Source organism: Triturus cristatus, chromosome 8 (genome assembly GCF_964204655.1).
Source record: "Triturus cristatus chromosome 8, aTriCri1.1, whole genome shotgun sequence".
NCBI lineage: Eukaryota > Metazoa > Chordata > Amphibia > Caudata > Salamandridae > Triturus > Triturus cristatus.
In genome coordinates, this window is record NC_140591.1 from 1,537,188,116 (window position 1) to 1,537,208,913 (window position 20,798).

Consider the following 20,798-nt stretch of genomic DNA (forward strand, 5'->3'; position numbering starts at 1 on the left):
AGATTTGTTCTCTCTGTTTTTTAGTCAATGCACATGGCAACAGGGTAGGCGCCGAGATATCGCTTCTCGACAAAATGTGTTCAACGTGTAACTTGCATCTTAACTTGTCTGTTTTTGTTGAAACTTTACTTTTGCACAGTTCTCAGGGATACTCACCAACGCTTGCTTTTGGTCTGTTTTGCTCAACCTTTCATAGCAGCAACATGGGTTGTAAGCACATTTTAATAATATAGCACTACATCAACCTTATTACTTTTTATGAAATTACATGTTGAATGAAGTCTGCTGAATGTGCAGAGTGTTATTTAATACAAATGTCCATCATTTAGAGACGTGATATCTTTTGTGTATCACTGTGTCAAAATACCCAGAAAATACTACTACACTTTACATACATTGCATTATTTGCATAGCATGCTGCAAGATGTGTCTTGCCTTTGCACTCAAGTCAACATCGCCTCTTCGTACCATCCACCATTGCGATTACTTCCAATAGACCTGCAACAAAAAGTTTACTTAATTGGTTTAGGGTTTTTAGTGCGGATTTGTAACAAGGAGACACCTTGCTGCATGAGTTATGGGGTTGCCCTCTATTCAGATTAGGAATATTCTTGTGAAAGTAATATTTTAGAGCAGTGCTCTTAACCTTTTTGATTTTTTTCGTATACATGCAATCTAGGACACCGTGTACTTCTGATAAGTGGTACTGTGTCTTTGTAATATTTCAGCTCTGCTCAAAATCCAGGCGTGCCTCTTCCCTAAACAAACCAGCATTGAAAATGCAATAGGTCTCGCCTTTCATTAAATTCAAGCCATTTGCTTTGCTAATGGTATTCTATAGCAAAGCAAAGGGCTTTAACTTAATGAAAGGCGAGACCTGTTGCATTTTTAATGCTTGTTTCTTTGTTATGGTGGGTGGGGGTGAGACAACACGGACCAGGCAAGAAGAGCAGGATGGGGCAATCAACAACACAGAGGGCGGGAGTGGGCAAGCATCAAGACAGCCAGCGGGTTGAGGAGTCAAGAAATAATACAGACAGTGGGAGGGGGCAGACAACAACACAAAGGGGGTAAACACAGGGAGGGGGACAAGCAACAACATGGACAGCAGGAGAGGGCACACAACAACACGGACAGCAGGAGGGGGCAAACTAAACAAAAACACAGACCGTGCGTGAGGGCAAGCAGCGCGGGTAGCAGGGTGGGGTCAGCAACAACGGACAGCTAGAGGAGAGCAGGTGGGGGTCAGCAACAGCGCAGGGTGGCAATCAACCACACTGACATTGGAAAGTGGTAAGCAATAACGCGTCACCAGAAGAAGACCACATGAGCGCTTGAGAGGGACAGAAGCATACAAGTGAGCAAGAGCGACGCAGAGCGCGGGGTGGCACATAAGTGAAACCGCTTACAAACATATGCGCTCTCACAGAGTGCTTCACCAAAAAGAAAAAAATAGCCCCCAAGACGCGAGCAGTGGAACAACACAATTACTTGGGACATGTTCCAGGGAGGGTCAGGGTCAACTAGAGGAAGAGGGCGTGAAGCCTGCATGTATTAACAAAGTCTAGCCTGCATGCATTAACAAATCAGAAGCAGGTAAATTAGAGTGACGATGAATACACCCAATGGTTAAACAGTGGGCGGGCTCTAAAGCCAACTGCACGGTAGCAAAATGCCTTGCAAGTGACCACGCATATGTTGTCTCAGGCAAGACCTAAAAAGACAACCACGCCCACCTCCTCTAGCCGTTCTCATAATAACTTCAGCACCTGTGCCACTAGGTGAAAGGTCTGCGTGCATGTAAAGCATGCATTCCGGTGCAGACTAGAGTTACATGACACGCCTTGCTTCTATCGGTTATTAATGTGCGGTAGTATGTTTTTATACGGCTACTTTTCTTCTTAAATCCATTAATGCTAGGAAAAGTATGCTTTTTTAAATGTTTCTTTATCTTGATGAATTTTTCTGCCTCTGTATTTATAACAAATTTTTGTTGTATTGTGTGCTTTTATGAACTTACTTAATGTTCAAATAAAGCCTTATGAAATGAGAATGAGTGACGATGAATACACCCAATGGTTAAACAGTGGGCGGGCTCTAAAGCCTTGCAAGTGACCACGCACCTGGTGAACCTACTTGTGCCCTACTTATCCAGACTGTCCCCAAATAATATTTTTAGTAAACACGCCGATGGGATCGAGGTTTTTATTCAATAATTCTAGCCCTCTGAAACTACAGATTTTAGCTAGTCTGTCCCTTCATGTCCTGCATTCTCGGACAATGCTCAGACGCCATCAGACCAAGCCCAGCTACAGACCCCACCAGGGATTTCCTGTACTGGTCAAAGTTACACTTTTAATGCTTGTGTCAAGCAGACAACACATTCGGCATTGAAGGGCAGAAAAGACACGAGCGCAGGGTCCCTAGAGGCATCCAAGCCTGGGTGCTTGCACCGGAAGAACCCCGCCTCACCACTAGCAGCAAGGCACAGTGTGACCTGAGCCCTAAATGTACCCAGCAGCGAGGCAGCTCAATGTCTGCTTAGATAACATTGAACCCCAAAGCAGGACTGCTGCTCTGCAAAGAATGACAATATCACACAAGCACTGGCAAAGGCAAAGGTCTGGCTTTTAACATAGCTGCAGAACCCCTGTCAATTTGCATCTCACTTCTTGAAAGGTCTTTCACCAAGATGCAGCACCTCAAGTTGTTATGAGCTGTTCCCCGAGTCAAAAGAAACCGCTACAAATGTCTTCCAAAAAGCTGGCGGGTGCGGCTTCAACATTAAAATGTGCATGTACAGTTTTGCTACTGTAATGTACTGTTCCTGTTTAATATAGGATAAAAACACACGCCAGAGCTATTTTATAGCGAGGAATCCCTGTTTACACTTTTAATGAATGTCTTGATTACAATGGAACACGTGTCACTTGCACGCAGGTCACAGCAGCGGGCAGTCCCTCAGGTGCAGCACTGGAAACAAAATGCAAATGAGGCGAACTCCTGCACAGCCCGCCCCTAGCTATGGGGTTATTTACAATTCGCAACACAATTCCCAGACTTTATTTTCAGAGCCAAGTTACACCTGATGGTTGAGGCATAAGCAAGCAGTAAGGGTGAGACAGTGCACCACATGTTGAACATATCAGAAGGCGGTTGTATGAAAGGAAGGCATCCTGGGCAACATATTTTTAAAAAGCCAGGCACAAGGAAAACACAGACCGCTGCAGTGTGCCGTGCATAGAGTAAGCACACTGGGTTAGGATACATGAAATCATCCAGAAATTACGAGTAATGAAATTCAAAAGTTTTATAAATTAACAATACATTCAACATTAATTGCAAAACTATGTAGCTTTCCACATGGAGACCTTGCAAAGTAATCCTGCAGCGCTCTCTAGTGGCAAACTTTAATCCAATCCAATAAAAGGAAGGATTCCCGAATAGTCAGACTAGACAGACTCGGATCATTGAGATTAGGGACTTATTTTTAGGGTATCCCGTTAGGGCGCGAGGAAGTTTGTACCCCAATGGCATGCACAAAATCCTCCAGGGACAGCCTGCCAAGTCTGGGCAAAGATGGAAACACCACAGCACACTGAGTAAGACCGCTTCAAACGGGGCAAACTGTATTACCGCGTATCACCAATTCCTGAGGTGCATTAGAAGTCAGGGTCGGGGAGTCATACCATACATACGCAATAAAAGTGGCACTCTCGGGTGTTGGCGTTTATCGGTGTGTGTGTGTGTGTGTGTGTGTGTGAGTGAATGCTGCGTAATTTGCTTGCAAGTAATTTCGCCAAAAGACGTGAATTTCGCGAAACGCAAACCTGTCATAGAGGGCGCTATTTTATCCTGAAATGCCTCTTCATGTCAATTTTTGCTGTAACAGTGCAACTCGGGCAAACAAAATGTGTAAAAACACATGAGCACCACAAACTATAGCGGCCAATTTCCGGTGTTTGGTAAATGTTAACCATCAAATGGCGCACTCGCAGAAAATATTTACCATGAAGGGGGCGTGGTTTCACTTCACTAGCAAGGGGCTTACAAGTAATTTGAATATGCCAGTTGGGTATAAGCCGATTCTACCAGGTCTTAAGGAAGAAGCCCTTTAGCACTGGCTAGCAGTGGCAAAGTGTGCAGAGTCCTAGAGCCAACAAAAAACACATTCTGCAAAAATTGAGGAGTGAAGGCAAAAAGTCTGCGATGACCAGAAAGGACCAAGTCCAACAACCCGTGAACACCATACTGACCGCCAGGACGATCGAACAGATGAAGAGGGATTATCCCGGGACTCTTGCTATAAACCGCACTGTCGAAATGTCATCATCTAATTACCAGATACCTATTTTGAAGGCCTATGCATTGTATAAAATTGAATTTTGAACATCTGAATATTTGTGAATCCTTGAGAAAGCCCTGGTCTGATTGACTGCTTAGGGCGAAACACGTGTTGGCTGTCGTTCCAACTACAGTATTACAACACTCTGGAACAACCTGGATGTAATTCATAAAATTCTTTCTCAAGACAACCTAAGACAACTGTCTTCTTCAACGAGATTATACCTCAGAACCACAAAGGGGTTGTCAAAGCACTCTTTAAATATACGTATTATTTTAAGGAGGAGTACATGCTCAATCCCTTGCCGCACCATGCTGAAGAGTACCTTATCACCTCATTCAGATCAACAGAGCCCATCTAGTGACACGCCCAAAGCTAAAGACTCCTCTTGTTCTTGCAGTGGTAAGATCCCGCCTAGATCCCTGTACCAGCATCCGCCCAAGAAAAAACTCTCGAAGACAAAGCTGTGGACATTGGGATGATCGTCTAGACCGCAAACCAGCTTGCAGATATTCACTTCCGGGACTAAAATTCACTTCTGGGTTGACCTAGGCAGCACAAGTATTTAAACCCCTCGTCTCGTTAAGGAATGGTACCGTCCAGCTAGCCATTCCTCCACTTTGTTGTTTTCCTTCCATTTCGGATTGCCTTTGCGGCTCCATTATCATTTTCTGGCATCATGAGGTTCTCCGCCAGGGCTCACCGTCTCCCTGGAGATTGGTACGTTACAAAACCATGTCCCCTTACAGTACACATCTTGCTATACCCTCCCGTTCATACACTTGTCCTACTTTCTCTTACAGCGCTAACAAAGACCGCAAGGGTCACATATATGACGAACACATGACTGAACCTGCCCATGCTCACGGTCTGTTCCTGTTTTTCTTTACCTTCTGCTACTTCCTCCCTCACGTCATCGCCAGGCGATTTTCCTAGTTTAATATCTTTTTGCAGCACAGGTGGGAGGACTCGACCCTCATCAGATCCATAACTTTCAGCTCACCATGACACTCTGGTGGCCACAAGGCACTATTCCACGCCGGGGTTCTTGAGTGGACAGTAAAGTGCCTCCTTCTGGAGCCCGGTGGAGTGAAGCATGGTTTGGCCTTTCCAGCTGAATCCACTGTTCACCCCAGAGGGGCCATCAACCAATGAGGAAGCACCTAGGAGCCGTCAGCAAAGAGCCGCACATGCCACGACCAACACACGGGAGGAAAGCGGAGTTTGAATCAACATGGCGCCCATCAGGAACTACAACAGATATTACCACAAGCAAACAGTTTTTCATGGTTAAAACTGCTAACATTACTTTTTTAGACTGTTTTCTTCATGGACTGCAATGCCAAAGCCTTCGACAGGGTAAAGTGAGGAGAGATGAGAGGGTGCAAGGTTTCTTGGCGCTGTAGTATAGTAGCCTTTCCAGATTCTCAAGCTCACCGCATTAAATACATTCTGTACAATACATTTAAAGGGAAATCATTCACAAAATGCATAAACTCAAACAGTGGCACGGTGGAGAAGAACCAGAAACAATATCTTGCAAAGCACCACAATTTGTGAGATCAATGATGACTGTAAGGTACAAACGCTGAGGATTCAAATATATGACATTCGAAATATTTCACTTATCTTTCATATAGAGATCTTTCACTGAAAAAAGGTTGCATGTCACGACATCAACTACAAAAATTAGAACATCAATATTGTGTCTCCTCACCATAAAACAACCCAGCATGCTGCAGTGAATACAATCTACCAAGAATTTCTGTCTGGAGCGAGTGCTGAAATTTAGATCCAGGCTAGTTATGTCCTAGATTTTATTTTCTTACTTTTGGATAAATGTGTGCTTATCGGGTGAGCATTTGTTCATAAAGCATTTGGTAATAGGGCCTGTGAAAGGTGAGAGAAATGTCTATCCAAAATCTGCTGAACGCAGTCTGTGCGTGAGCATCTTCTGGTGACTTCACCAGTTGGTCTCTTCGCTGTGTAGCCGAAACGTGTTGCACATCTCTCAATGGACAGGATCTTTCCTACCTTTGATGGATGTCATCGTAGTCACTGGACACCTCCTCGATCACATCATCGTCACTCAGGTAGATGAGAGGCTTTTCGAGCTGCCTTCCTCTCATGACGACTGGATCCTGCTGCAAAGAAGCAAACACAGGATCTACTTTAGACATTAAATCTGTACAGAAAGACAAGGAAATCCAAACTGCAAAACTAGCTCAATGTTGGCCAAGTGTTCAATGCTTTTGCATTGACCATTTACTAGGAAATAGCAATTAGCCACAGATGGCAAGCCTCTATGATCCCTGAACTCTTATTTCAGACATACAGGGTAATGTAGTGCTGAGAGGGCCTACCCTGTGGCAAGTGAATCGTACGCACTACTCGCGAGGAGATGGCTGATGACCAACCGCTCGCCTTCGTTACACTGAGGGCAAATCACCCATGCAAACGTGCTCTCTAATCCTTTAGTATGTACTTTAGTAAGCCTTCCAGTTGCATAAAAGATCTTAATATTGTTCCAATATTTTCCTTGATGACTTATTGCATTTAATTTAGCACAAAAGACACACACATCACTGCAGTTAAGTAATCGCCAAGGCAAATGTTTAAGGCTGGCATCTTTCTGAAAGCGTATAGTTTAAACAATGGTAACCAAAATAAACAGACCAAAGTGTTAACCTCACAACAATCGCAGTCTTTAACATCCTGCCATATTTCTTGTTGAACCTATACAGATTACTACAACTTGCTCTCTTATTTCCTGCCTTTTAATTCTATTTCTACAGCACTTTCACCTCACCTCACACTGTAACTCTTACACCTCCCATACTGCATGGTAAATAACACATCAAATCCAGCTTTTCTTTTAGACCCTTAGGTTTCACACTATTTTATTTGTTAATCCACTTTGTCTCAATTCAATATTGTGATTTCCACTCTGGGGTGTTTTTATATTACTTCCAATGTAAAAAAATCTGATTTAACCTTTGAGCCGTCCAGTGGTATTGGGGCCCTCTGTGTGGTGCTTTACCCGCAGAACTCTCAGAAGAGGTACTTGGATGTGTGAGTCCCATTAAAAATGTACATCTCGTGGCAACACCTACTAAAAGACATCCAATCCCTATTGAAAGTAATGGTGTATGATTCAAAAAGAAGGTATACAATAACCCTACATTTCCAAGTTCCATCGGGTCGATCTGAATAAATTCAGGTACGTCATCGACATAAATGACAAAGAACTTCTCCACAACACTTTTGCTGTTGTGGCAGCTTTCGGGTCCTCGGTGGGACGTGCATGTGCATATAAAATGCATATTTGGTGAAGGAATCAGGGGTGACCAGGAATTTCTAGATTCTTTCAGGTCCCTTTCTACAGACCGAAAGTTAGTGCACACGAGGTCTGTTATTTCTAGAGCTCCTATTGGTGCAGCTGGCCTGGGAGTAGTTTTGCGAGTGATGCATTATAGATTTACACCACTTATCCTAGGTTTGACAAGTTGAATCTTCTTACTACATCAAGTGTCTTGACACTTCACAAATGCCAGCTTTGGTCATGCAGTGTACATAAAACATGCCTTCTCTGCTTGGTGACACATACATCTGGCTCTCTTGATCATCTTGACTGACAGATTGTTCACTATCACCAAGATTCGTGTTCTGAATTTTCAAGTTGGAATAGATCTGGCAGCCATGCATGTTACTTGAAGGTCAGTACATAGCTATTTGGAAGACAGGCATTTGAGCAAGTCTCAGATCATCTTTTGTCCATCTTGGATTATTTGCTCATTCTGAGATTCACCACATCCGAGTATGCTTCAAGTACAGCTTCTCGGGTTCCACTCAGACAATCTATGAATCTAGGGTGCTGAAAGGGGAGGTTCTGTGCTCGAATAGTGCTTTTCCCCAACAGCAGTCCTCTGCTAGCAAAAGCAGCAGATCGCGTGTCCCTTCTCACCTGGGGTGCTGCAGTCAGTGACCCTGGGCACTCTAATCATTCCAGTTCACTGGTAAAAGTCCTGGACGCCACCATTTTGAAGGAAGCTTTAAGTAATGTTTACTGGAGATATTATGATAAATAGAGTTGCTAAATCAGTGTGTGTCTCAGTACCGCCGCCACTTTTCATTTGTACCCAACTAATAAAATTTTGGTCACTAGTTGGAGCACACACAAATATATCCTTTATTTTATTTACATTGCAGATCATTTGGGAAAATGCAATGACCCTAGGCAGCCAGCAGGTGGCATCCCAATGTTGTTGATATGGCTCAGTCCGGAGTTGACGAAGCAGAACCTGGAGTTCGTTTAGGGTAGGAGCTGCTACCCTTAGGTTTGCCCTTTGGCGCTCTTGACCTTGCCTTAGCTACTCCCTGTCACAGTGGCCATGAAATCCGTGTGTTGCAATAACAGGGTGTACAGTGGACAGTAGGACCCTGCACAGGGGACTAGACACCGGACACAGCTTCCGGTTAGCTCAGCAGGGGCAATAACTGGTCACAACACACTGCAGTGGGGACACAGGGCAAGGGGGATATGCATGCGCAGGCTGCGACATAGGGAAGAATAAAGAAGCCTTTGTATACACCTAGGTGCCTCCCTGTGTCTTCCTTTCGGGGCCTGGACAAGAGTAAGTGACATCTGACAATGACATTGGTGAGTCGGACCCAGGCATGACACCTCTGCCTGCATTGCATACTTCGGCACAGACCATTTGCAGCCCGCGACTCCAGTGCGCAGTCGGGAGCCCAACCAGAGTGCGCTGCAACTCAGCACTGGCAGGGACAACAGTGTGTCTACCCCGTGCCACGAACAGCTGCTGCGGGCCATATTCGGCACCTACAGCGACGTCAGGAGCCTACCCCGGTCGCGCGCAATGAACTACTAACAAGCATTGGTCACAGGAGCCCACGCTGGACTGAAGAAGTGCCTGCACGCCACCTACAAGCAGTAAGCACTTAATATTGCTAAAGTGATGATCAGTTTAGGTTTTCGACGATGATCTCTACCCCACGAGGTCTCACAAGTGTGACTCTCTCGGTTGCCATTTTGAAGTCAGGCAAATTGGCCAACGAGCATTGCAGAATTACCAGGGGCCATCTTAATTCAGGCATTCTCCCTGAATTATCAATACAGAAGCATTGACTAAGGCCCGGTGGCCATCTTACAGTCAGGCGTATTGCTGAGTTATCACTACAGCTTGTCTCTGCATAAAAGGAAAATCAAAAAAACTGTTGAGTGACCGATCTGAAAGCTACTGAGGCTGCAATTCTACCGCACACCAGCAAAAAGCCCCATAATATGCACTGCTTACTACAGCCATGACAGGCACACAGAACAAGAACAAGAACAAAGAGAGAGTGTAGAAAGCATGCGGAGCTCAACCTTCCGTCGCCCTTTGACCTGTCTAACTCAAAAACAAAGGGTGTTCAATGGGAGAACTGGATTCAGTGTTTCGAGCACTACCTGCGCGCCACCTGCAAGAAGCACACGGATGAACAAGTCAGAGACCTGTTCCTAAACCTTGTTGGTGAAGATCTGCTCATCACGTTACCACCTGACTCAATCACGACATACAAGGGCCTAACAAAATGTCTTACTGACAGCTTCGACCCCCAGAGAAATATTGATTTTGAACGATACACATTCAACACTGCGTGCCAATGAGCGGATGAGTCCCTCGATGACTTTGCGACCAGGCTACACAAATTAGTGACTTACTGTGAGTTTGACAGTTTTGACAAGGAGGCAACCATTAGGCTGCGCATCATTGAAGGTTGCTACTCAGTCGCCTTTCGCACAATAATACTGAAAGAAACCTACACGCTCGACAAAATACTGACCACGGCACGATCAGAAGCCAGGGCCACATCACACGCCATCCATATGGAAAATGGGAGAACTCAAACCATAGAACAAGCCCATCGCATGGCCAAGGGCCGCAGTAGCAAACATGAAAAGCCTACGCTTTCACCAAAAAAACGAGAGAGCATGTTATCGCTGCAGACTGGACTACCCGCACGTCGGTGCCTGTCCGGCCATGGGACAAAAATGCTGTTATTATTTTCTCTGAACTTTGCACTTGATTGAAACTGCTGACTGTGATGAATACATGAATACCTTTTTTCTATATCATTAACTATTTGACTGTCTTGGATCTTCTTCATAACCAACATTCTATATATCGTTTTTCTGCACGTTTCTGTTTCCATGCTATGCATTATGACTTTTTTTTTTTAAGAACAGATTTTATTAAGCGATTGCATTACAGTTGCTGAGCCCTGACCTCCAGGTACGTCAGCCAGGCGGGTGTATCACAATAACAACATCACAATCCGTTTTGTTTTACTGTTAAACTAAGAACATGCTACTCCTACTTTCAAACCTATACTATCCCCCCCACCCTCCTCTCCCCCTCCTAACCCCCTGCCCCCTCCTCCCGGTTCCCGCCCCCCCCCCCATCGCATGGTCACTGTTTCGGTCCCCCTTCCTATCGCTCGGCCCCCATCCGTAACGTGGTGTGTTCCTGGCCTGCCCTGTCTCCTCATAATTCCAGCACTGGGTCCTGGTCCACTGGCGGCTCCAACCAAATGCCTCTAAAGTCTGCCCACCGCTTCCAGATTTTAAAATGTTTACGCGGGCATCCCCGAGCCACGAAGATCGGTTGCTCCATGTCCATGCAAAAATCAAGTCACCTTTTCCAGGCTAGCACCGAAGGGGGCCGCGGGTCCTTCCAGGCCTGAGCAATGTCCCTCTTGGCCAGGGTAAGACCCAGTAGCATCAAATGTCGCTTATAGACATTACCCCCAATTCCCTCCATGACGTGCAGGAGTCCCAACCTCGGCGTGCGAGGGAGCTCCCACCTCAGGACTTCCGACAGGCTATCCCACACCCCCTTCCAGAAGCGAGATAAGGACCCACAGCTCCACACCGTGTGTATAAGTGTCCCCACTTCCGATCCACATCGAAGACAATCTGGGGAGGCGATCAAACCCGCCCGCCACAGCCGCTGTCTAGTATAGTATGTGCGGTGCAGGTACTTAAATTGAATGAGACGCAGCCGCATCGCTATGGCCGCCTCCCTAGGGGCCGCTAACGCTTCCCTCCAGTCATCCTCATCTAGGTCTCCCACATCCCTTACCCACGCATCCCGTAATTTCTGTAGCGAGGAGGAGCAATGAATAACCAGCGACTGGTAAATGCGTGATATTTTTTTGGTTTCCAGGTCGCCCATGAACACTTTTGCCTCCAAGGGGCTGAACTCCGGCACGGACTCCAGACCCTCCAAATACGGGGCGATGGCGTGACGAAATTGCAGGTATCGGAAAAACTGGGTTCGTGGCATGTCATACTCCCGGCTTAATTCCTGGAACGATTTTAGTGTAACTCCCGACAGTACGTCGCCCAGCGTTGATATTCCAATTTTATCCCAACCCGTGAATCCCCGCAGAGCCGCCAGCTCCGGCAAGCGTCCATTGCCTCAGAGGGGAGTCTCCCCAGTTAGGGTATTCCACCATCCCATACGACACAGGGCCTGCCTCCAAATCCGGAAGACCGTCTGTGTCCCGGGGGGAAGCTCCCCTCGTATCGGCGCCGCGTAGAGTATCGTATGTAGCGAGTGGGGTTCCATGAGACAGCGCTCCCGGGCATAGGCCGGGTCCCTTCTGTCCCCATACCACCACTCGTTAAGGACCAGAAGGTGAGAGGCCTGATAATAGGATAGTATATCCGAGGTCGCCAAACCGCTGCAGTAGGTGGATAAGAAACATGTACGGAGCGCCACCCGGATTGTACCGTCGGCCCAAAGGAACCGACCCAATACTGAGTCAACCTGCCGAAACCATACGGGTGGAATTGGATAGGGGTGATTCTGCAGTTGGTACAGCAGTCTGGGTAGAGCCACCATCTTAAAGATGGCGGGCCTGCCAAATATTGTCAGCGGCATACGAGTCCACGTCTGGACCTCCGCCTTGACTCGTCTCCAGACCGGCATCACATTCCGTTCCCATGACAGCTCTGGCGCAATCGACAGGAATACTCCCAGATATTTAATACCGTCTACCGCTATCTGCAGAGCAGACGCCCAGGCTCCAGGCACCCCGCGCCCCCCCAACACCCACAGCGTAGACTTGCGTGGGTTTAGATACAGCCCAGAGGTTTCCCCGAAAATTTGCAAGATCCGCATGAGGCGCGGTCCAGACCGATTAAGATCTGTGATAAAAAACAGCACGTCGTCTGCGTACAGTGCAATTCTATCCGACGGTCCCCCAGGCCATTCGAATCCCCGTAGCTGTGCGTCCACACGCACCCATGCGGCAAGGGGCTCCATGGCCAGCGCGAACAGATACGGTGATAGGAGGCAGCCCTGTCTAGTGCCCCGCTCGATCGCAAACCGGTAAGAGACAGCCCCGGCCACCCGCACTGAGGCTGTCAGGTCTGTATATAAGAGGCGAACATAGGCCAGAAAGTGAGGACCCAAATTAAGGCGGGACAGCAACGCAAATAAGTAGACCCAGCTCAGGGAGTCGAACGCCCTATCCATATCGGCCAAGAGGAGAGCCGCTGACTTTCCCACTTTCTCGGCCGCCGCCATCGCCATATGTGCCCGGCGAATGTTATGTCGGGTGGCCCTGCCGGGCATGAATCCGGCCTGATCTGGGTGAATGAGATCTGTTACATGGGGCAGCAGCCGGTTGGCTAAAGTCTTCGCCAGGACTTTGGCCTCCACATTGAGCAACGATATCGGGCGATATGAGGTGTGCTGTTCTGGCGGCCGCCCAGGCTTATGAAAGACCACCACCTCCGCATGTCGCCAGTCTGGAGGGAGAATTCCTGTCTCTCTAGCCTCCTCTACAACCGCCTTGTAGTGGTCTCCAAGCTGCAAGTGGTACCTCTTGTAGAATTCGCTAGGGAAGCCATTTGGACCAGGGGCGCGCCCCGTATTCAACTCACCCAGCGCCGTGCCCAGCTCCTCCGCTGTCAGGGGGAGCTCTAGCCGTTCCCGCGTCTCGTCTGACACTGCCCGGGGTGGGAAGTCCGCCAGGAATCTATCTACCACATCCGCTGACAGGCAGTCATGGGGGGCATACAGTTCCGCGTAGTATGTAGCGAAGCCCTTTGCTAGTATCGCCGGTTCCGTAACCGGGGTCCCCATCGCGTCTAATATCCCCGGCAGCACCTGGGGATGTAATATACCTTGGCATAGCCGATGCAGCATTGTGCTCGACTTATCCCCCTACTGATAAATCCTGCTCCGCGTTGCGAGCCAGATCTGTTTCGCCTCCTCCATCTGAAGGGAGGCATAGGCCTGCTGCGCTAGTAGTAGTCGTTCCACCTCCGGGGTCCCCTCGTCCTCCCCACCCCTGCGCTCTAATTCCTCAATCTCTGCCGCCGCCCTTACCATGGTCTCCCTACGCTTTCTTCGGGCAGTCGCGCACCAAGCTATATCCACGCCCCGCAGTGTAGGTTTCATAGCTTCCCACAGCGTCGCGGCATCGGTTACCGACCCCACATTGTCTGTCAGAAAATTCACGACGGCCTCCCCCATGTGTTTTTGATAATCTGGCTGTTGTAGGTGCCACGTGGACATACGCCATCGCAGCGGCTGCCGCCTCCCATCTAGGCTGACAGTAACTGTGACGGGGGAGTGATCCGACAGGCCCCTCTGTAGGATGTCCGCCGCCTGCACTCTATGCGACATCCCACTTGGGACAAAGATATAATCCAGGCGAGAGAATGAATGGTGGACAGCCGAGAGGTATGTGTATTCTCGCATATTCCCATGGAGGTAGCGCCACGTATCCACCCAGCCCATACCCCGTACCATGTCATGTAGTTTAGTAGAGGATGTCCCCTCCGATGTGCCCGCAATTCATCACGTCATTCCAGTCCCCCCCCAACAATCGCCAGCCCCTCAGGCACCTCTGCCCATACTCCAAACAATTTCTCCACGAAGGACCCCTGTAAGGGAGGCGGTGCATATACACTCCCCAGAATCAGTGCTCCCCCCCCAACGTCCCACTAATGAACACATAGCGGCCCTGCTTGTCTATCCATTGTTTTGAATGAATGTAAGGGACCCTGCGGTGTACCAACACTGCCACTCCCCTTGAGCCCCTAGTAAAGCCCCCATGGAAGACTTGCCAATAGCCGTAGCGCTGTAGGCATAATACCTTTGTGCCCAGTAGGTGGGAGCATTATGACTTTTTGAGAAATATTTCTCATTCCTTTCGCCATATGCGTTTGGGCTGAATTTTGGACTAAGGTGACCTATACAGTTTTTTCTTCGCTATACTGCCAAACAGTACTGTCTAAATAAACCTGACTTTTGAATCCTAAATTGATATTTTGACGTATCATCACTATCTTTTCTGCTGGATATCATAAGTCTGTGACACTTGTTCATATCACCTTACCTTTCTGTGTCCCTTATTTGTCTGCTGGTGCTTACCCCTCTAATTGTATGCAGGCTTGCTTGCTTTCCTGAACTTTTGCAGGTACATGAGCAGACTAAAGAAACTTCAGCGTATCATCATATCTAAGAGTCTGCTTTTATCTCAACCATACACTCCGCCTCTAATACTTTTCTGGTGAAGAAAGCAATTGCTGTTGGGAAAATAATGACTTCTTCAACTCGTCGTGCTCCCACTGTGTCTAATTCCTCAGGCAAAATTCAACTGTCCTCTTCCGCTAACAAACGCTTGAAACAGGATCCTTCTTCAGCTGAAAAATCTCCATCTCCTATTTCTCTACAATTATTGTTAGAGGAAATTCGAGCACTACAACCTTTTGTTGAGGAAACCAACAAACGTATCCAAAATCTCAACGACCAACAGTCACTCATGGAGAATTGAATGTCCTTAGCGGATCAACAGATAGTGGATTTGCATGAGGAAACCAATAAAATTGCCCATCTTGAGAAGGAAATTCTCCAACTAAAAAAACATGCAGAAGATTTGGAGAATAGAAACAGGCAAAATAATCTTCATCTTTATGCTTTCCTGAAGGAATTGAAGGTCCTGACCCTATTGCCTTTTTCACTTCCTTTCTGCCAAAGTTGTTAGATCTACTACCTTGCTTAATATCCAACGTGCTCACAGGTTGGGTCCTAGTCTATCCACCTCAGTTTTCCCTTGCACAATTTATTAGGCATTCTCATACAAGCCCTATAATAATCTTTGCTCATGCCATGATCATAACAGATTTGGGCTTGTTTCCCCCTCAATCATATAGATGGAGATTTAATAATTCTCTGCTACAGGACGCTTAATTCTCTGATCCCTTTTTATCTTTTGCTTCCAACTTATTTATTTTTGATGACTCTTCTCATATTACTCCTGTTCTATTGTGGGACACCTTCAAAGCAGCGGCATAAGGTTTCATAATTGATTATGTTTCTAAGAAAAAGAAAGGTCGACTTAAAGAACATGCCTCGTTGGTTCCTCAATAAATCCTTAGAACAACAGTATTTCTCCTCTAAATCATTATCTGATCTCCAAAATCTCATTAAAGCAAATTACATTTTAATACGTTATCCACAAATGAAGCTAATGCTGTTTTACTCTGAAATAGAGCCCGATATTATGGTGGAAAAAACAAGGCTGGTAAACTACTAGCTAATTACTTGAAATTAAAGAAAGAAAGGCGTATAATTGACTTCCTCATGACATCACAAGGTACTTCAGTTACACATCATCAAGATATCTTACTAGAGTTCGTTAAGTTTTATGAGACTTTATACACCCGCTGAATCCCCAATTTCTCACTCTGACATTGAGGATAATTTACTTTCTATCCCTCATTCTCTTCATTTGGATTTGGATTCTCTAGAAGTTAACTTGATCTTAATGAAATTTCTATGGCACTCCAATCATTAGAATTAGGTAAAACACCTGGGCCAGATGGTTTTACGGTAGAATTCTATCTGCATTTCTGTAATATCCTTCTTCCTTATTTATATCATTTATATCAACACTTTATTATTTATAATTCTTCCTCAGGCACCTTTAAAGAGGCTACCATTTGCTTTATTCATAAGGATGGCAAGGGCCCCGTTTATTGGAAAACGTATAGGCCCATTTAATTGGTAAACATGGATTACAACATTTACAGAAATCTAAACTAGAGGGAGGGGTGAATTTTCCACACTTTTATTGTTATACTGCATTTGGTTTATGTAAAGCCTCCTTTTGGATTTCTAATTTGCTTTCTCTCTTTTCTCCTTTAGGGTTAGCAGTGGAAACATCTCTTTTACATCCCTTTTCACTTAAAGATGTCTCTTTTCTCACTTCTAAATCCCCTTCTTTTAAGGCTCCTGTTTTTCATCATACACTTTCTTTGATTAAATCTACGTTCTTTCCCACTCCTGTAACTCCTTCTTTGTTTCTTACAATGTCATTATGATAGAACACACTTATTACGATAAAAAATAGACCATTATTTTGGAGTTCATGGAGTGATAAGTGTATTATTTGGATTGGCCAACTATTCGAAGAGGACATGTTTTCCACTGTTCTCAATATTTTCATATATGTTTTCTGCTGGAATGTGGTCTTAGACACTTATTTTTCCATACAGCATGTTCCTATTTCTGACCCCTGATTTAACTACTTTTATTAAACCTGGCCCTAAAGCTTCTTCTATATATAAAGCTATTTTCTTTCCTGTTTCCTCTTGAACCAAGTCCAAAACAGAACTTTTATGGGAAACAGATATTGGTGTCAACTGGGAAGTCTCTTTTTGGAAAAAGATTTAATCACACCTTTATAACATTTCTAGATCTACCAGTATTACTCACTCCATGTTTTTGCTTTATCATAGATTATATTTCATCCCTATACAGTGTACTAAATTTATGCTAAAAACTCCCTCCAACTGCTGGTCTTGTGATTTTCTTACAGGTGACCTTTTCCACATGTTGTTTATATGCCCCAATATACTTCTTTTTCGGCATGAGTTTTGGTCTCAAATTAAAAAGATTTTAAACTTGCAATTTCCTTTCACTACCCAACATCTTTTTCTGGACACTTTAACTTCACATTTTATCCCATCTTTTCCGAAGACTAAATTACTAGATATACAACTAGCATTAACTTTTTAACAAATTACATTTAATTGAAAACCCTAATTTAAGCTACCAAATAAAAGTTAGTGGTATTGTGTTTGCTCACATCACAAATTAGATAATAGCTATACTGCTCAATATTTACCTCCTCACAATGTTCAATTGTTATGGTTAGCTTTGGCTATGTTTTGAATCAGGTTGACCATTGTGTTTTATCTACTGCTTGCATAACATCTGAACATATTAAACCCCCTAGAATATACTAAACTCTGTCACTCTCGCTCTACATTTAGTTATTTTAATTATTTGTTATTAATGTTAACTGTTATTACTTTTTAACTATCTAGGTAATCGGTTCTTCATTGTGTAAATCCAACAACATACCAACAGAGGCCTGTAAAGCTTGCTCAAGGTTCGCAGAACAAGGTTGCGAAGCTTGTCCTGCAGCCAAGGTCCATGGAACCTCAGGAGCTTTACTGGGAACCACAGCCCCAACCACAGAGTTCATGATTCCTGTAGCAGAAGTCTTTTATTTTAAACCAAGGAGGTGCCATTTAGCCCTCTGGAGCGTCATTTAGATTATTCTGGAACCTGTAATTCAAATGGAGCCCACCTTTTCTGGGATCACCACGGCGAGTGCCTGCAGAGTCTGCTCAATATCTTCATAGTCGGGGACATCTGTGGAGAAAAGAAAAAAAAAGTGTTTTACAGAATTCAAAATAAAACACTACTATTTGAGTTATCAAAGATAATCATCACCTGCATTGCCAATCAACTAAATATTAATCTATTGCTCTCTGGATTGATGAATGCACAGACGTCGAGGAAAGTTGGAGCAAGCTTACCACCAAGCCAATTGGAGATCAGTCCCTCATCCAGTCCAGCAGTCTGATTAATACTTTTAACTACCTAAACGACCTACTACTCACCAGAGAATTATATCCCAAACAACAACAAACCATTTCATGGAACAGACCACTAACCTTTGGGTCTTGACTTCCATAGTGAAGAAGATTCTCAAACAGACATTCGGATTGTTGGACGTTATAGGTTGTATTTTAATCTGCTGTTTTGTAGAGCGGTAACATTCACACAGAGGAATCTCGGTGGCATACAGTGTTTGTAAACAGAGTACTACTTTGAACTCTTAAAAGTCCAAAAATACTTTCATTTTTAGAGGTTTCCTGAAATTTAGCAGATTTGTTTTCTGGATAAGCCCAGATGCAGGTGGTCCCACTGAACCTACGCAGAAGAGTAGGTTCACCCCCCAACCGTGAATAGTTTGTTTTAGGGATACAGGCAAAGATTACCAGGATGATCAAAGGGAACAGGAAGGGCAGTGACATCTGAACATTTTCGATGGTGCCATCTATCTGATTGGTGATTGATTTGCCACAAGATGTTATGATTTTAACACATCTACTGTAGAGTAGTAAATCGGTGTAGTGAGGCCAACGGTTAAGATACACACTCACGTCTAACCAAAGCAGGAAGCTCTCCCTACCATCTGCCGTCCATTGAGTGCAGGTTCGGGAGTTGGAGTCCTCCCTGGAGGACTAGAGGAAGAAACAGAAGACAAAGGGAAGGAACCACACAGAGGAGTCCCATCCCGGTTCCCTCAACTGGATGTTAAGAGATGATGAACAAAGAGATCCGGAACTGCGTTTTTTCAATGCTGTTGACACTGACCGTTTTGCCAGGTCTTGTTATTTTATAATTTATTATGAATCAATTTGCACTGCGAGGCTTCCTCGATTATGTAGTTTTGGGCTGTTATACTGGACCAGGGGCGCTGTAATGTATGATGACAGCGGAAGGTATTTGGGTTTATTCTTCATATATCACAATAGAGTAATAGCCTCTCTCAAAACTTTTCAAAGACTTAACTTTACAGCCTCGATCCACTTAGTAAGTTAAACGTGAGTTTCCCAAGCTTTTTTTGTACACTTTTTTTCTTTAAGTTGTTTTTAAGTAGCTCCCTCAATTTTCTTTACCAGTACACATGGCCCCGATGAGCCATGACTGATCTGGGTTTATCGTCCAGTAATAAACAACAATAAAGAAGTATTGGATTAGGAGGAGGCTGCCAGTGTCCATTCTATCCACCCCACGCCCCACTGCCGACGGTTCAGCCCAATTGCCTATAATAAATTGGGATCGGGTTAGAAGGATCCCAGTGTCCATTCTGGTTCAACCATTGCGAGTAAGAGTAGTCTATAGGTGAGGAAAACCACCTCCCTCCTACCTTCTTCCTCCATATGTTTCCTGATTGTCTGACAACACTGTTTCCTACACCCCGCCATCCTTCTCGCTCTGGATTGGTCCTAGCCCTCGCAAGTCCATGCCCACCATAAAAAGAGCTGCTCTGCCCTCATCCCAATGTCCTAGCCACCACCGCGACTGTGTTTCTCATTTGCCTGGAAGTCTCTTGCTTTTATGCATTCCTGAATACAGACTGATGGCGATTCCCCTCAATGCCTAGCTATAGGTACAATAGGCCATTAAACACAGACACTGTAATGGGAAACTGGAGTTGTGCACAGCGCTCTACAGAGGTGGCAATGGTGCGCTAACCCGTATAACTGTGGCCTCGTGTCCACCGGTGAAGAACCACAATACTAACCACAGATGCCACCAAATTGCCAGCTTTTACTCTCGCTGACAGTGATATATAGAAAGCTGCTGCTACCTAAAATACTGAAGAAACGCCAGCTCCACCCTTTGCTAACATGAGGAAAGCAAGCCCAAATGCCACAGAGAACATGAGGAATCACATCTTTCACAACTTTCGTGGCATTCTTGCTTGCTTTCCTCATGTTAGCAATGGGTGGCTGGTGCTCTTCAGTAGCATAGTCAACACCCGCACACTGGAAGAGCGGGGAGTAGGACAGCCACAGAACTACCTTTGAGGCCCTGCACCGGCAGCAGTAGTCCACCCGCTCCTAACCTTCCATTCAGGGTCTTAAAAATTGTTACATGCCTTGGTGGTTTGATTCCACAAATATGGGGAGATGATGTGGCCGGACGGGCTAGGGCAGTCACTTTTCAAAACTGGGGAACCGGGTTCGAGTCTTGGCAATGACGCTCAACATCCTGTGATTCTAGGCAAATCACTTAATTTCCCCGTGCCTAACAAAAAATGAATGTGTCCTTGTGTAACGTAACTGGTGCTAAATATGCAACGCAAGCAACAAGATTCACAGGACATTCAGAACCCATATCTGAAGATCCAGTTATGAATGACTCAAAATTGGCTTAGCCTAAACACGATTAAAAGGCACTTCTCAAGAAAATAAGATCTGGATCATAAAATGCTGATTGGCAAATCGGAACTCAGTCATCCCTTTTCCGTCCTGCTTCATCAAGGATATAACGGGCTATATAAA

General features: G+C 45.4%; 1 protein-coding gene across 16 annotated transcripts in view; it reads right to left on the reverse strand.

The window, feature by feature from the left end:
* The window catches only part of ARAP1 (ArfGAP with RhoGAP domain, ankyrin repeat and PH domain 1), an 826,919-nt gene that overhangs the window by 321,601 nt on the left and 484,520 nt on the right, over positions 1-20,798 (reverse strand). For 14 of the 16 annotated variants that reach the window (XM_085623389.1, XM_085623384.1, XM_085623387.1 and 11 more), the window contains 2 exons: positions 18,026-18,090; positions 6,380-6,489 (listed from right to left, as the gene is read on the reverse strand). In XM_085623389.1, the coding sequence (XP_085479515.1) occupies positions 6,380-6,489; positions 18,026-18,090 (175 nt within the window). The remainder of the gene's footprint in view (positions 1-6,379; positions 6,490-18,025; positions 18,091-20,798) is intronic. The other 2 variants (XM_085623394.1, XM_085623385.1) reach the window with 1 other exon arrangement.